At 32.8% G+C, this 18459-nt stretch overlaps 2 protein-coding genes across 4 annotated transcripts in view; one reads left to right on the forward strand and one right to left on the reverse strand.

The window, feature by feature from the left end:
• LOC123555096 (leucine-rich repeat-containing G-protein coupled receptor 4-like) overlaps positions 1-14936 on the reverse strand; it is a 31892-nt gene extending 16956 nt beyond the window's left edge. Inside the window, exon 1 of one of the 3 annotated variants that reach the window (XM_045345664.2) lies at positions 14747-14936. The gene's annotated coding sequence lies outside the window, so the exon portion shown is untranslated. Of the gene's footprint in view, positions 1-5889; positions 6047-6077; positions 6152-14746 lie in introns of those variants that run through there. The other 2 variants (XM_053547413.1, XM_045345663.2) reach the window with 2 other exon arrangements.
• LOC128558743 (E3 ubiquitin-protein ligase TRIM38-like) lies at positions 11496-11969 on the forward strand. Its single transcript, XM_053548926.1, has one exon. The coding sequence runs from the start codon at positions 11496-11498 to the stop codon at positions 11967-11969; it is 474 nt and encodes a 157-aa protein (XP_053404901.1).
• Positions 14937-18459: the final 3523 nt, after the last annotated feature.

Below are 18459 nucleotides of genomic sequence, written 5' to 3' on the forward strand. Positions count from 1 at the left end.
CATTAATCAATACAAATGATATTGTACATCATTCTTATAAACTTTATTTTAAGACACGACAGCACAACACTACAATGCAATAACGCGATATTAATGTCTTGATGTCGCATCGTCGTATCGTCACATCGTTTTTTGTTATGGATTTCTTTCAGTATTGAATATCGTCCAGCTCATGCATGACACATGTGATAAAAAGTAGTTGAACTTTTATTTAAGAGACATTATCATTTCTTTACTCTAAGAAAAACAATAATAAAGATACAACAAGGAATAGTCACTGACCGAATCTACCAGACGAAAATTGGAAACTGAATACAGGTTTGTAAATTCGTTTACAGAAACATAATCAGATAACAAGAACATTAGCTGTCGTTATAAATACAATTACGCTTTTCAACGCCTCAGGAATCTTATTTATATTCAAGAACGTTCAATTCCACTTGGTGACTTTTGACCAGGTAAGGAAAGTTTGCTTCGAAAAAATTGCAAATGAATTAGAATTCAAAATACGTTTGCTTTAAATATTCTGAAAAACTTCGTAGGAGAATAGTACAAGCAATATAACACTAAGCAAAATTTAAAAGTGCAATAAACAGTTTAAACAAGTACTGATTTTACAAGCAATATCTGTGCGCCTAACATATCAAAGTAAGGTTCTGAAAGTTTATATGAGCCGCGCCATGAGAAAACCAACATAGTGGGTATGCCACCAGCAAGGATACAGACCAGCCTGCGCATCCGCGCAGTCTGGTCAGGATCCATGCTTTTCGCTAATGGTTTTTCTAATTGTAATAGGCTTTGAAAGCGAACAGCATGGATCCTGACCAGACTGCGCGGATGCGCAGGCTGGTCTGGATCCTTGCTGATCGCATACCCACTATGTTGGTTTTCTCATGGCGCGGCTCATATCATTTCTTTTAGCTTTAAAATTGCCTAACCGTTTACCTAAGACCTTTGCTCGTTTTTCCAACGGGAGGAGTTGCAATGGAAATAAGATATCAAGTAGATCTAAGCGTTTGAAATATGTCTTTCCGTATCATATTTTTCCTAACTTACTGGATATAACTTGAGATAAAGTAAACATATAAAATCATAAAATGAAAAGTTAACGGAAACGTGAAATATTATTTTTCTCTTCGTGTGTGAATGGTAATGATACATGGCATTGTGTAATACTGTCTGCACTGTAAGCTCCTACTTCACATGCAAGAAAATCTACGACAGAACGTTAATAATCAAAGTCAATCACTTTAATAACTGACTTTTGTAGACAAAAGCTCCTTATGTAATATAAAAATCCATTCAAAAAACGAACCAAGCTTGCTGTGCAAGAATTATTTGTGATCGACTAGACTACACTTAATATGATTATATTAGAATTTCCACAGAGCTCAGTCAAAAGTGTACCATTTGTCATTGCGTAACCTACGTTTGTGAATGATCTTCCGGTCATCTAATTTCTATAGTTTAATAAAACAAGCAATAGCTTCCTCTCACTATAATATTGATTTTTATGTGCTACAGACGAACTTAGATAGGAAAAAAGAGTAGAAATAAAAGATCCAGAGCAATGTTCTCAAATTGATAAAATTGATTAAATATTTTTTAGGATAATGTCTTGGCCACGAAACTGGTGATTTATAGTGGAAGCTCTATCATGTAACATGTTAATGGAATCAATAGAATATTAATTATTTTGAAAGTAAAATTAAGGGCGGATATATAAAGGAACAGACTGTGAAAAAGTTTCCAAGAGTATATAATTAACAACATATTTTATTACCTAATCTACAAAAAGAAATAAATTTGTAACACAAGTTAATTTAATGGCCAAATTCGAATGACTCCAATGTATAGATTTAGAGATTTTATTTTCCCTTCTACATGGTGAAGTTTAAAACGAGGCCCTTTTCCTCAGTAGCAGGAACCATAACACGTACATTTGTCACAGAACGCATCTTAAATAACTTCATCTAAGTAAATGAAATGGTGAACTAAATATCATGGAATTTTTAAAATAACTTCTTTCAGCTGTTTCTGAATATAAAAGAAATAAGCAAAGATGGTTTAACTTAGTGATCCAATATTCCGTTGAAAGCATAACATTTGTAACTAATCGTTCATGCAATACGATTTACAAAAGCTCTTTTGTTAAAAGCAAATAGTCCATTACGTCATTAGTTATAATAATTTCATTTTGATTATATTAGGAAATCTCGCAGAAAGAAATAGCATCCAGTGATCTATTATCACGCAATACTCCGCTTATTCTTCCAGAAAAAAGGAAATATGAGATAGAATAAATTCCCAGTGGATCAGCTGAATAAATCACTTTTAAGGTAGCAGATATATAACTACAGTCGGGAAATTACGTTTTTCGGCATTCTCCGGATTTTACCGTTTATATCTGGCTTGCGCGTTGATATGTAGCAACGTGTGAAGAATCCCAAATTATCTAACGGGAATACATAATCACTACGGGAAGTGTCATAGCGATTTCACTTTCTTGACATGATTTCAATAATTGTATTATTAATCAGAAAAGCAAACATAGCATGCGAAATGTTAAAATAGTAATATACTCTCAATAACTTGTAACGAAACACTGTAACGTTAAAATACGTGTTTTATTTCGTTTTGCAACATGCTTCCATTGAAAATTTCACCTCCATTCACATATATTGTATTGCATGCTTCCCCTAAATAGAAAAGTAAGGCAGGAGCTGTTGATCCCATATGTCAGATGGTTAAAATAAAATGTAACGAAAGTATGTAACGTTGAAATGCGTGGTTATAATTCCTTTTGCAAGTTGTTTCCATTGATAATTTCACTTCCCTTCACAGATATTATGTGGCATGATTCCCTTGAATAAAAAGAATAATCAAAAATTGTGGACACGAGCTTTTGAGTTAAAAGGGCATATTTTCATATGTGTATTAATTGGAACAACGTCTCTGTGATGGTTTGTTTTCGCAGGATCTTTCTAACTGAATATTGGCTTTCTGGTTTAGACGATTTTACATATATTCCATTGATCAGACCCTACCGTCTCAACCTTACTATATACGCTTCTCCCTCGGGATACATCCAGAATACGTAACAATTCCTTCTTGTGATGATAAATATATGATTGTATCCCGGCAGCTATACTTGACTGTCTCATAGTCAAATAATGTTTCTATCAAAATAGCACTGACTTACTGTAAATCCTGTGATTTCTATGATAACTTTATTACTGGCAGGGGTAATATTGGCACCAGAAACTGGATTTGCTTTTATACAAGAAGTATAAATTTTAAGGTTCTAACCTTTATCCAGATTATTTGACAGCGGATAAATTAATTCTTTTCGTTTTATTAATGTGACATATATACTTAGATACGCAAGAAGTGATAACCGTTACCTTGCAAAATTTTATAAATGGAGTAGTCCATCATTCAATTTTGGTAGTACCATTTATTATTCGAAGGAATATTCTCTGAAAATTTACTGACTGAGTAGGAAATAGTGAGAACCAAGATGAGACTGCATAGATGTGCATGCTTACCTTGGTCTGCGCTGGTCGCAAAGGTAGAATCATTTGGCGCCAGCAGGCTAAAGTTGAACTATAAGTATCTATTGTAATCTATATGTTGCAATAATTCCGACCTGTCTTGACGAGACGGCATTACGATAGGACGTTAGTTTTTTTAGAATTAAAAAAAGGACATAGGCCACAGTTTTTAAATGCAGGGGATCTTCTTACCTTGTTTACAGTGCACAAGACATTGGCAAGCCGAGAACCATTTCAATAGCCAGACTGAGTAAAAGAGTTTATGTTGTATTGTTTTGCAAACTCAATATAAAACTTATCTTATTCTATGGAAGTAAACCCATGAATGAAACTTGTTTAATATTGTTTTTTCTATATAATGTGTTTCGACATGGATTGCTGTCACAAATGAGTATAATTTTTTTTTTTTTTTTTTTTTTTTTTTTTTTAATTAATTTTGTCTGTCTATGCAAATTTCCTTGTCCAGATATCATTTAAGATTAGGCCACACGACTTTCAGTCTCGGTTATGTTGAATAGTAGCGTTATAAACGGGCTGCTGGCAAGCTTCACACCTAAAAAACAGAAACATTCCTTCTAACATACGACATTTATATAACATTCTTACTTTTACTTTTATACATTCCAGTGGGCATTTAAATGTTGACGATACTGTGCAAGAATGTAGTATTGCTCTATGATCACACTGTACTTTTTACTTTGTCTGAATTACAGATATAATTGATGACTAATAATGTAATTATTTCTGTCATTTATGACGGAATATTTCTCAGATAACGATTGACTTGGGAGTTTAGTCAGTAATTTTGTCTAAGTAATGTCTGTATTTCTTTTAGTGCAAACCGGAAGTTATATATGTATAACGGCCAATTGATATAGAAAATTTGCAGCTTGTAAGTCTTGTCACTTTTTCTCAAATATTGTCTTGGAATTGTTATAATATTATATAAAATTATCTGGCGTCATGGTTTCACTAGTGTGATAATGGCACAAGCTGCACAAATTATGTTGCCATCGTAATAGTTGTAATGGCATGCATTTTAACCAGAAAAAAAACATATTTGTCTACGACTTATAAATGAGCTCACACGTATCAACATATTTAAAGGATTTTCGTTTGTCTACGCGCTATATGTATCACAAGTGTCAACACATTAAAGATATTTTCGTTTCTCTAAGCGCTATTTGCATTACAAATGCTAACATAGGGTATTTGCGAGATTTTGGTGATGATTCATCCAGTAGAATCCTTGATCCGAAAGGACCATAAAATAAAGCAACTCTTGGACAATACAAGCGATATTTATCAACTGGTTATTTAAAATAGAAAAAGTGGAAACTTCACAGGTCACCCAACACGACAAAACCGAAAATGTTGCAGGCTCGGTTTGACTGAGCCCGTTCATGGACGGTAGTGGAAATGCATGCTACCGTCCATGCCCTCTAATAAGCTGCAGAAAATTTCAAGTCTGATTCAGTTTAACCTCTGTTTACAACACAGCGGAAGATTACATAATACTATCTACATACATTACTATTTCAAATGTTTGTACTTAAACTGTACATTAATGTCATCAAAGAATCAATTTCCAAACAACACACAATTTTCGATGGAGTTTTTAAACAACACAGTTCTTTTACAAAATTGTTTCAAAGAGGCTTTAGCTTCTTAAACATTGTCTACGGTAACGTCCGAAGAATGTCAAAACACCATACACAAGGAAATAAGGAAATTACCGATTGTCATTACTAGTTATCTACCTTAAATTGCCTCTTAACGTTAAAGGGTCAATGTGCCAACTGTGTGCCAATGACAGACATTAAAATATGTTTTCGAAGCATAACTGACAACAGCCAGACATTTACATAATAAGTCTAGTCAACTATTCGGAAATAAAAAATATTTTAAGGTATTCATTTCAGAAGAAAAAATGATGTATGAAATACATTCAACGTTTAAAGTACCTAGATTTGTTAAACTAACACTTGATTATAAAAATGTCAGAAAATTACCCCGGTTGCAACATCAATATTCCGTAAAATGTCTGATGAATTGTTAAGCTATACAGTTCTGATGATGCTACTTCGTTACATAAGTTTTCGATGGCAGTTGCGATTGCAGTGTGCAGTATTTACAGAAAAAAAGACAAATAATGCATTTACTTTACTTGAATATATGAGCGATTAGATGTTATCCACGTATGTCTTGATAAAATCTGAAAAAGTACCTTCTTAAAGCATAGCATGCTCCAAACAAAATAATAGCTCGGATTAACTACGTCCGCTCAAGGGAAGTAATAAAATGTGAAACACCCCTCACAAAAATTGAAAGTTACCTTTAAATTAGATAATACCCTCGCAATTTAATCCTCTTGTCAATGACAAGAAATATTCCAAGCAATGTTCTGGTAAATCTAGCACCCTACATTTAACTGTTCCTCATGTTCAGCACACTTTGTGTATACAATATCATGGGAAATGCAATATCACACCAATATATGAAGAAATAGAGTAAAACACTCACAGCACGCGAAAAACAAATTTACAAACACTATGCATCATTTGAAGCTGTTCATGAGCGTTCCCTCCACGCTGCACGTGCATTTAATTTCATATATCAGATTAGAATTAATAATTATAAGCTCTCGGTATCTGTCTTACAGAATTTCGGTGTGAGACGACATCGCACATCTTGCATTGATCAGACACTGTCGTCTTTGATTATTATACGTGCTTAAGCCGAGAGATTGTTGTTGTTTATGTTCCTTCACGTTATTTATTATCCAAAGTACTTGATACAGGACTGTAAGATATTTTGTTCGCCTAAAGTAATTGACCCACTACCTTAAAACATGAAAGATTGATCCCATTTAGAAAACATGACCGGAATCGTGTAGTGTCCATTAAGACAACCAGATGTTAAGATTGATATGAATTTCAATCCAGATAGTACATTTGAGAATGAGCGTGTGTTTTGTTGGTTTTAACGCCGCATCGACACAATTTAATTATAGGTCATATGGCGACTTTCCAGCCTTGATGGTGGAGGAAGACCCAAGGTGTCCCTACATACATTATTTCATTACGACCTTCCGTAAGCCAGCTGTATGGCTTCCTCACATGAAGAATTCAACGCCCCAAATGTGAAAATGAGGGTGTAAGACATATTTATCACCGTGTTAGACAGTTTGCATAAAACCAACCAGGCCATAATAATCTGCAATGCATTCTGATGCAAACTGATTGGCGTAATGCAAAAACATGATTATTCTTTATATCGAGTTCCTTTCTGTTGAGCGTAATAGTGGATTCCCTTGGCGCCAATTTTGATAGTTTGCTACGAATTGTTTCTAGCAGCCCATTTATCATAATGTTATACGGAGTCTGTGTAGTACACCGAATGTAACGTTTCATCTTTATGACTCATAACTGATATCTAACTTCAATCTATCATATATTACTATTCTTATAAACAAATAACAAATATATGCACAAGTTTGTCGTAAGATTTCATTTTTTCACCGCTGATAGCGCATATGCTTGAATGTATCTTAAAACATGTTTTGAACCAAACATAACATTTTAAGAGCGAATCGTTTTGTGTCATTGTCCATTCAGCTCTAATAATCAGTAATTTACAAAACACTATTTTCATCAATAGTCTGAGAGAAAAACTACTAACAAGACTTAAAGTATAGATGCAGTTAAATTGTCCATACTTACATTCTATTGTTGCATGTTAAGTTGCTTGGAAATTATTTTGTTTCACCATACCACAGAGTTCAGATGTGCAGGAACTGGTTAAATATCTAAGCATCTGAACGATGATCCGTGGTAAACTAGACGATAAACCACAAAAAGACCTTGACTGCTTTCAGTCTTACATGTAAATAATTTGATAAAAAATTATGCTGTGTTTTATTTATCCGAGCAGTAATGAACTGGAGGCCATGCCATTTGACGTCATAATTGACGTCATAATGACCTTTACCGGTCCGCACGTCCACCGTTTTTGTTGCAGAATATACAGCTTGACATTTTTCTTTGTTAAACTGGCAATGAAATTGAGCCATGCAATTATTACTCTGGAAGCGCATGGGAGGTATACGAAACAAAACTTTATATAATGATCTCAGATTTCTTTCATTTTTTTAAAATCGTATTCCGTTAAAGGTTATGCTACAAGAAAATACATCACACGTATCTTGAAGTGTAAATGAATTTTTTATTAACGGGAGCACTAACAATTAATCCAACTAAGGACCGTCTACAAATACGTCAAATAAGACTGAGCGACGAGTAGACACGTATTAACTGCATTTTTGAAATTTGCAATTTCGTGCTAAAGCTAGACATAAGAAAACCAATTCTATTTGTATCATGTGATGTTGTAAACCAGTTTAAAAAATTTAATCTTCAAAACAAATTAATTCTAATATTGAAAACAAGGAACAAGCAAATTGCAGATCGTTTCTACAGTTTAGGTATTAAACTGAAGAAATTTTAAAAATCATTCCATGTAATTTGCTTTCGATATCTTATCAGATCTAAAATGATATTATGATGATCTTCCTACAGCCAATGGATCCCAACAGACTTCGACGCATTTTGCGCTGTTGATGTGGGAGTAATTTAACACAAAATACAAGCGAATGTCAATTTAAACTTCAAAGAAACACGACGGAATGATGTTTGGTGATAAACATCTTTTTAAACCGGTGTCAAACTTTCCGAAAGCTGTTCATATTTTGTTAGCATATGAAAAACACCCAGAGAGACTTTTGTAATTGAATATCGCATTCTGTTAAGCGACTACATAGGTGATCACGCATTGTATTTTCCAAAAAAAAAGCATAATTGTAGTTATTGCATTTTAGATATTACATGGAAACTTTGCACCATCAGATGACATGAAATCGTCTATTGTCAAGGGAAATTCTATTTAATAATTCACAAGCAGAAATATGAGATAGTTCAAACAATTCACAATTGAACAATTTCAAATATTCCATTGTGATTATTATAATCTGGACATTATTATTGTGCAGTCAGAAGCACATAGAAATACAATAATCCATTTGTTGCATAAGATTTTTCCAAGTTTATAATTTTTCTGTGTTGAAAGATCGGGTATGGAAAATGTATAGTAAAAGTTGTTTTCATGTAATGTAGTTTATTTCGATTATGAAACTAGATTTACAACTTCTGTTTATCATTTTAGAAAATTCATGATATCCAACGCCACCAGAATATGAGATAAGAAGCCTTTTCCTTTTTAATTCTTGGAACCAAGCAAGACAAGACACTGGTACTACTTTGATAAACGTGGCCTGGGAGCAAACCCTCGATGCGAACTCTCTACCTCTAGGCTACCGAGGCGGGTCTTATACAATACAACAAAACAGATGTTTCATTAATTTACACACAATAAATATAGTTATCATTACTGGTCTACTACCTTAAGCAAACACATTTTCAATACAAATCGAATTACTTTCTTTGCAAGTAAATCCTTGAGATATCTTAAAGTTTCCAAAATTTCTTGAAACGTTAGCCGATGGAACTGAAGTTTTTTGGAATACCAGGCGTCGTTAAGTCTAATTGTATTTATTACGGCAGTTAATGTTCTTTTTTATCTAATTATGTTTTAGTAAACGAATTTGTAAAACTATTCATTTTGCAGTTATTTTCTCTAGTACATGTAGTGTCGATAAAAATACTTCGAAACAAATGTGTTTTGTTATTCATTTGTTTTTCACTGTTTGTTGTCTTTAATAACTGACTTTGGTAGACAAAAGCTCTTTATGTAATATCAAACCCATTAAAAAAAAAGCTTGCTGTGCAATAATTATTTGTGATCGACTAGACTACACATAATAAGATTATATCAGAATTACCACAGAGCTCAGTCAAAAGTGTACCATTTATCCGGTCATCTAATTTCTTTAAGTTTAATGAAACAAGCAATAGCTTTCTCTCATTATATTTTATGTGCTAGAGACGAACTTAGATAGGGAAAAAACTAGAAATAAAAGATCAATGTTCTCAAATTGATAGAATTGATCAATTATCTTTTAGGATAATGTCTTGGCCACGGAACTGGTGAGGGACATTTGAACATTTATATTGTATGCTCTTTTATAATTACCAATTACAAAACATTCTTATGGAATTAGTAGAAACATTATTTTAAAAGATAAATTACCATTACGGATGAATATATAAAGGAATTGACCGTAAAAAAGTTCCCAAGAATATACAGTTAACAACACATTTTCATAATATTATGAAATCTGATATACAAAAAGTAATTATTATGTAAAGCAAATTAAAAATGTCATTTTCTTTTATTTTAATTGCCAACTTCGAATGACTCTAGATCCAATGTGTAAATTTAAAGATTTTCCACTCTATATGTGATACACAGTACTAAGTGAGATAGTTTTTCTTACAATTCAACTTTCCAAACAAACGCAGATATTTCAAATCTTAAACACAAATCTGTCGGAGAGGTTACGCTTTAATTATTAATTGTAGAGTACGCTAGACAGCCGTAGATTTAGTGAGGGTGATAACAAAAACTTAAATGCCTCCAGAAAACAAACAAAAACCTTTTACATGTTTGTATCGAGATGAGGCTGTATTTTATTTTTTACGCTCTTTTCGATTTCGGGGGTTTATCTGGTGAGGTATGACTGTATCCGTTTTACTGCTGCCCTGTTTTAAAAAGGTGTACACATTTACTTAATCAATACGACCTTGATAGTTAGTACTTGTGAAATTAGATAACTAAATAGATAGCAGTTTTACTTAAAGTTTGATTACCTCATTTTTATCCTTTTTTAGAGTATGTTTGTTATTACTATTTTCCGGTCGAACTACATTAGTACACTGCTGATACAAAAAAGCCTCTGTATATAGATACTACTGAATATCTCTTTGGACTATTAGAAAAAGCTGGGGATGGAATTTGATAGTTAAGACGTATAACGGCAGCGTCGCATGGCGAAAACATGCTAAATAGCCATGAGAACATGCTAAATAGCCATGAAATGCATTGGCAGGGGACACGAGGAGGAAACTTACAAAGTAATGTTTTGTAATCAACCAAAGAAATAAAACGTTCAAGGTCTTTGTTCCATGCTATGAAAAACCGCATCTGTCATGCATCTGATGGACGTTCTTAAATGTAATTAGTATCCTCTACATAAATTTATTGCTGAAATATGTCACTCGAAAAACGAACCATTTTTATTAATCTTATTGGCAGAACATAGATTCCTCCTTTAGTCTGTTTGGAAGTATTTCCTTTGAATACAGTTGTTAACTATGGAGGCAATATTTATTATATACATTTGGAACATAAAATGATAGCATTGCAATCAAAATTATTATCCAACTATTGTGACATTTGGTTAAAAATTTTGTTATGTTTACCGGACATCATTTTTACAGCTAGAAGTTGAGTGATAATTTCAAATGCGGCGTATAATGTATGTATATATGACACTGGAAAATGACAACGGGAGTGAAAAATAGAGTTATTGGCAAAAAGCAAGAAGAATGCTCATTTTCAATGGTTTGCTTCTTTCTTTAATATATGTTTGGTAATTTACTATAATACCTTGCAGAAATACTTTGTCCATTAGTTTCTACGACTGGTAATTTTCACAATGACTATCTATAATGGATTTTTGCGAGAAACACATTTCCTCCTTAAATATGTGAACGAGTCGCTTTAATAAGTACAGCAAATTTTATTTAGACTTTAGGCTGCGGGAGTTAAAAGTCCGTTGTAATCGAAAACATTTAACTTCCCCATGTTATCATAGTCATATAATAAATGATAATGTTATCATTTGTCGAAGTAACGAGATAAAATGTGTATTAGGACATGTAAGGCAAATGTCGGCGTGTACACTTTCGAGTTTAAACCGTTGAAATGGCGGATATATGGAAAAAGAATTCAGTTAAAAACAGCTCATATGATGCTGTTCCTGGGCGCAAAGAACAAATATTATATCAGCCGTGTTCAAGGAAGGATTTACAAACAACGACTGATGTCTTTTGTTCAGAGTGTGACGAATATCAGTGCAATGAATGTTCAAAGGCACATACAGTCTATGCGTTTATGAAAAATCACAAGTTAGTGAATGCGACAAAAGTAAAATCGAAAATCATCTTCTTTGATATGAAAGGAATGGACAATTGTGAACAACATGGGAAATTATTGATTTTTTTCTGTGAAGACGAGAACCAACTCTGCTGCAGCACATGTGCTAAAATGGATCACCGAAATGCCATAGAAGTACAGAAGATTGCCGGGAAGTCGCGTTCTGTTTGCTCCAAGTTAAAACGAAAATTGGAAGAAGTAAAATCAAAGGTGGAAATGATTGTTAAACACACTGAATCATAGAAAGAACAACTCAGTAAAGACATCAAAGCAATATTTATGGAGATTCAAAAAATGAGAGGTAACAAGAATGAAATGTTCGACGACTTGGAAGTTTACATTACCAGAGAAACTGACGTATTTCAGACTGAAGTAACTAATAAACTGGCAAAGAAACGATCCAGTGGTGAAAAACATATCGCTGATGTTACAAAGTCACTGGAAATTGTTGATACAGCATTGCAGAATGGGACCCCATCACAGCAATTTATAATAGAAGAGAAGTTGAAAAATCAGGCCAGTGAACTCTACAGGGACGTGGGCAATGAATGTCAAAATGTAGATGTTGCTACCGTTTCATTTAAATTTGATGAAACATTAAACTTACCACCACTTCCATTCTCTTTTCACTTTCCAGGGAACATTACACCACACCCTGCCTGGAGCAAATAAATACGTCGCACTTACAGATTCAATTGTTAAAACGAAGATTACTTGCATTGATTTGAAGCAGACTGGAGATGATGTCAGGGAACCGTTATACACGGGACTGGATTTCCTGCCCGATGGTAGACTGGTTGCTGTGGATTATTTTAACAAGAAGTGTTTGATTTACAATGAAAGGCTTATGAAAGTACGATCGTTTCAGTTATCGTATCTATCCACAGAGTGTAGTTGCCGTATCTGTGGAGGAAGTGGCGATAACAAGTGAACAGGTCTACAAGATGGACTTTCTACGTGTCAGTAAATCTAATGATATAACTTTGGTCAGGACATGTAAACTTAAGACACACTATGATTCTATATGTTTGGAAGATGAGAGAAACTTTGTTGTTGGAGCTATTGATGATACAAGACTTGTACGTATTGTATCGATGTCAGGAGATGAGAAAGATTTCAGAAGGATGTGAAAAAGGAGTCAACTGCAAATGTATGTTTTAATGTGAATATTACTTTTATTGTCGTTGTGTTATATTTACATGTACACAATTTAAGTTTAACCATGTAACACATGTAGTTATATAATTATGTTAATCAACTTTATATTATGTTATGTTTTAATGCAACAAAAAAAATTAAGTAGTAAAAATTAGGAAGTGATTTTAAAATGAAATATTCTTATTCAAATATATATCTTAAACATTATCTTTTTATCTAATCTGACAAAGTTATCTGCTTATCTGGTGTCATCAGTACAGGTGTACTAAGACGGGCCAAAATTTCAAAATAAGTGAAATTAGTGATATTAAGAAGACATCAAATAAATTGAAAATAAACTTATTTGAAGAAAGATATACAGAATAACGGCCGATTGGTATATAACTATTACAACTTGTATGCAGAGAATTTCTAAGTATAAAGTGTCATATTTCTTGCAATATTCTCTTGGAACTATTATGGTATTATCTAAAATTATCTGGCTTCATTGCATCTGATTCACTAGTTTGACAATGGCAAAAACTGCACAAATTATGTCGCCATCGAAATAGTTATAATGACATGCATTTTACAAAAGAACATATTTGTCTAAGTGTTACAAATGTCAGAAAGTGGCAACATATTTAAGAGATTTTCGTTTGTCTAAGCGCTATAAGCATGAAAGAATCCAAAAATAAATAATATATATTATTCGACAAGCGATATATACCAACTGGTTAAAACAATAACAATAAATTTCAAGTCTGTTTCAGTTTAACCTCTGTTTACAACAATTCGGAAGATTATATAATAATATCTACATTCATTACTAATTCACATGTTTTCACACAAATTGTACATCAATGTCATCAAAGAAGCTATTTCCAAACATACACTTTTTTATGCAGTTTTCAAACAACATACAGCTTTGAGAGGTTTTACTTCTTTTGTCTTCGTAAACTTCCAAAGAATGCCGAAATGTCATACCAAAAAAAGAAATCACACGAAAATCGTCGACTTACATTACGAATCCTCTACGTTATTTTTGTTTTCTTAACTTCAACAAGTAACCATTGATACCAGATGATAAAAAAGTGTCAATGTGCCAAATATGTGATAATGACAGACATCAAAATATGTTTTTCGAAGCACAGTTGATAAAAGCCCGATATTCCTCTCGCAATCTTCTAGTCAAGTATACGGAAAGAAAATGTGTTCAAATCTACCTTTTTTTCTATTTACCATTTTCAGAAGAAAAACAATGAATAAAAATATTGCTAAACTATTTTAACGTTTAAAATATCTAGAATTGTTACACTACCAAATGATTATATAAATGTTAGAATATTATTCCGGTTGCAATTAGAGTTTTAACCTCAATATTCCATAAAATGTCTGATTAATTATTAATATATGCATTTGTGATGGCGCTATTTCTTTTCTTTAATTTTCGATATCATTGCAGTTGTGCAGTATTTTGAGAAAAAATGTTAAATAATGTATTTTACTCTACTTGAAAATATGAGCAATTAGATGTTGTCCACGTATGTCTGAATAAAATCTAAAAAAGTTTCTTCTAAAAGCATAGCATGCTACCAAACAATAAAGTAGCACGGCTTCATCTAGTCTGTGTTCAGACCCTCTGTTTTGTTCACAGGAGATAACTCCTGAGGCTATTCAAATTTTGTATAATTATGTCCCTTTTCTTCTCAGATCATGGAAGATAATCAGAGCCAAGACTGATGAAATCAGAATTTTTTACAGAATTTTTTTTCTATAAAAAAGATTATCTAGTCGATAGGCAGGCTATCCTTAATTGTACCCGTTCATGAGAAATGATAAAATGTGAAACACCCCTCACAACTAGATAACTAGATAGTTACCTTTAAATTTGATAATCGCCTTTCAGTTTAATCCTTTTGTCTTCAAAGCAATATTCTGATATATTTAGCATCGTGCTTTTAACAGTTAAACACACATTGATACAATATCATGGGAAATGCAATATCACACCATTTAATGAAAGGATAGAGTACAACACTCAACAGCACGCGAAAAACAAATTTACGGACCAAATATTTGCATCATTTGGCGCTGTTTGTGAGCGTTTCCTCCACGCAGCACGTGCATTCAATTTCATATATCAGATTAGAATTAATAACTATAAACACTCAATGAGTTGTATGATTTTCCTTAGTATTTTTTTTCTTATGGAATTTCGGCTTGAGATGACATCGCACATCTTGCATTGATCAGACTCTGTCGTCTTTGATTATTATACGTGCTTATCCCAAGAGATTAGAGATTTGTTTTGTTTAGCCACGTTTGTTGTATTATTATAAGCACTTGATACGGGACTGCATGGTATTTCGTTCGTATAAAATGAATGGTCCACTACCTTAATAATATATGAAAGTTTGATCCTCCTTGGAAAACGTGATCCACGAAGACATACAAGATTAAATGATTGATATCAAACCAGATAGTATTTTTGAGAATGAGCGAGTAAGAAATATTAATTATCGTATCAGATAGTTTGCATAAAACCAACCAGACTATAATAATCTGCAATGCATTCTGATGCAAATGACTGGCGTAATGCAAAACATGGTTATTTTTTTATATCGAGTTCCTTTCTGTTGTGCGTAATATTGGATTCCCTTGGCGCCAATTTTGATAGTTTGCTACGAATTGTTTCTAGCAGCCCATTTATCATTATGTTATATGGGGTCTGTGTAGTATACTGAATGTAACGTTTCATCTCTATGACTCATAACTGATATGTAACTTCAGTCAATCATATATTATTATTCTTATAAACAAATAACAAAAATATGAACAAGTTTGTCGTAAGATTTCATTTTTTCACCGCTGATAGCGCTTATGCTTGAATGTATCTTAAAACATTGTTTGAACCAAAAATAACATTTTAAGAGGGGATCGTTTGGTGTCATTGTCCATTCAGGCCCTAATTATGTTTACACAAATTTATTTTTATCAATATCTGAGAAAAAAAAGCTAATAACATGGTGTAGTAAAATCTTCTACTTTGCTTGTAGACTTACACTGTATTGTCGCATGTTAAGCTGCTTGAAAATTATTGTATTTCTCCTTACCTCTGTTAGTATTTAGTAATGAACTTGGCGATAATTTGACGTCATAATTGACAAAATGCTCTTTTACCGGTCCGCACGTCAACCGTCCTAAACGTCATACAGCTTGATTTGTACGGTAGAGTACAAAACAAAACTTTATTCTGGCGATCATAAATGCATTTGTACAGTAGAGTACGGAACAAAACTTTGCAAAATATACTCAGAAATATGTCTTTCAATTCGTATTCCGTTTTAGATTATGCTTTAAAAATTAATTCACATTATCTTATGAAGTTAGCGTCACAAATTAAATTTATTTTAAGGTGTGAATGTAATTTGTCATTATGATAACGAGAACACTTACAATTTATGCAACTTATTTTGTTTTTGTCTATTAAATTAGTAATGAATCACCGTATGTTGGACTCTCGTCAGATCTATAATAAAAACATGTGATTTGTTTAATGTACAGACTAATACTATGTATTTCTTTATACCAACTTAAGACTATCTACAAATACGTACAGAATTACATGCATTAACTGCCTTTTTTAAAACAAACGCAAGTTCGCGCTAACTACATGAGAAAATCCGGGTTTTTCTTTTGTTGTTTTTTGTGGTTTGTAAACAATTTAACATTTTTAGATCATTTCTACATTGAAAAAAAAATTTAAATTGAAGAAAGTTTCGACATAAACAAAACATTCCATATTATTCGCTTTCGGTATTTTATAAGATCTAGAATATTATGATGCTATTTGATAAACAACATTGTGTCTGAAATCATTAGTCCTCCACCTCTGATTCATGTGGGGAAGTCGGCAGTTACTTGCGGAGAACAGGTTTGTACTGGTACAGAATCCAGGAACACTGGTTAGGTTAACTGCCCGCAATACTGTTGAAAAACGGCGTTAAACCCAAAACAAACAAACAAACAGCTAATGGATCCCAACAGACATTGATGCATTGTGCGCTGTTGATGTGGTAGTAATTAAACACCGAATATAAGCGAATGGCGATTGAGACTTCGAGAAACCCGACGGAATTATATGTGGTGACAAACATTTTTTTTGAACCAGTTTCAAAGTTTCAGTAAGCTCTTCATATGTTGTTAGCATATTAGAAACACCCAGAGAGGCTTCTGTAATAGAATATCACATTCTATTACGGGACTGGCACATGTCCGATGCATGGCTGTCTTGACGTTATATTATATTATGATATGATCAAAGTCTTTTGAAAGTCTTGATAGCATGTGCTTTTTCATCGTTGACGCTCCCTCAATGACTTATTTTACTAATAAGATGTTGTAATGGGGATAGAGACATTTACGGGCCTAAAGATTGTTCTGCACGTTTAATTAACTAGAAGTGACGACGTCATGTCATTTATCCGGAAAACAAACCTAGAATATTAATATCTGATAGCTATATATTCTGTACCCATGGTGTTAAACGGTCAGTGCTACTGTAAAATTCAGTTTTGAAAATAGAGAGGTTTTGCTGTAAAATAAACCAAATTAACATCAATTGATCTATTGCGATCAGAAAAAAAGTCAAGCACACCATACATTATATTCGGCTGTATGATTGTAAATAGGTAAATCTTTATCTATGGAAAGTTTCATTAAATCAACATTGTGGAACTTTTCTATTGCACCAAAATGTCATTATAAGTGTGATTTTTCCACAGAAACCCATTGTGAAATTTAACAGGAAGATTTATATTTTGAAATGGGTCTTACAAAAAAAACAAGCTAACAACCCAATCTCTTTTATTGGTTTGATTCTGATGTTTTAAAAACATATGGTTCAATAAAAGTCTACATTATAAAACACTACTTGTTTCAAACTACCTTAACGAGATACATCGCAACAAGAAATTCAAGACTCATAATACTGATTAAAAACATGAAGTAGTCAACAGAAATGGAGCAAAAAAGATAGTAACATACAAGCGTTATGTACAAAATGTGACACAGATAAAAACCTCCTTTGCATGATGAAAACTTATACACAACTGATCATGCAATGTATTTTCCCAACACATTTTTGTTCAGACCAAATCCATACTTGTAATTTGTTCATTTAATATTAAATGGAAACTATTGCACCATCAGATGACATCAAATCGTCCATTGTCATGACAAACAAATTCTATTAAATAATTCACAAGCAGGAATATGAGACACTTCAACAATTCACAATTGAACATTTCATTAAATCAATTGTAATATTTATAATCTGGAAATTATGATAGTGCAGACAAGACCGAATCACATAGAAATACAAGGATACATCTTTTTTGTATTAGAATATTTCAAGTTTGAAATTTATACTGTGTTGCAGGACCTGGTTTGAAAAATATTTTGTACAAGTTTTTTTTCTTGTTATCATGTATAACTAAGATGATTTCCATAATCAAACAATTTTTTCATCTATCTTTATCATTCCCGAAACATTTCTGATGGTATCCAACGCCACCAGGATATCAGATGAGAA

The sequence above is a fragment of the Mercenaria mercenaria genome, chromosome 7, assembly GCF_021730395.1.
Source record: "Mercenaria mercenaria strain notata chromosome 7, MADL_Memer_1, whole genome shotgun sequence".
Classification (NCBI taxonomy): Eukaryota; Metazoa; Mollusca; class Bivalvia; order Venerida; family Veneridae; genus Mercenaria; species Mercenaria mercenaria.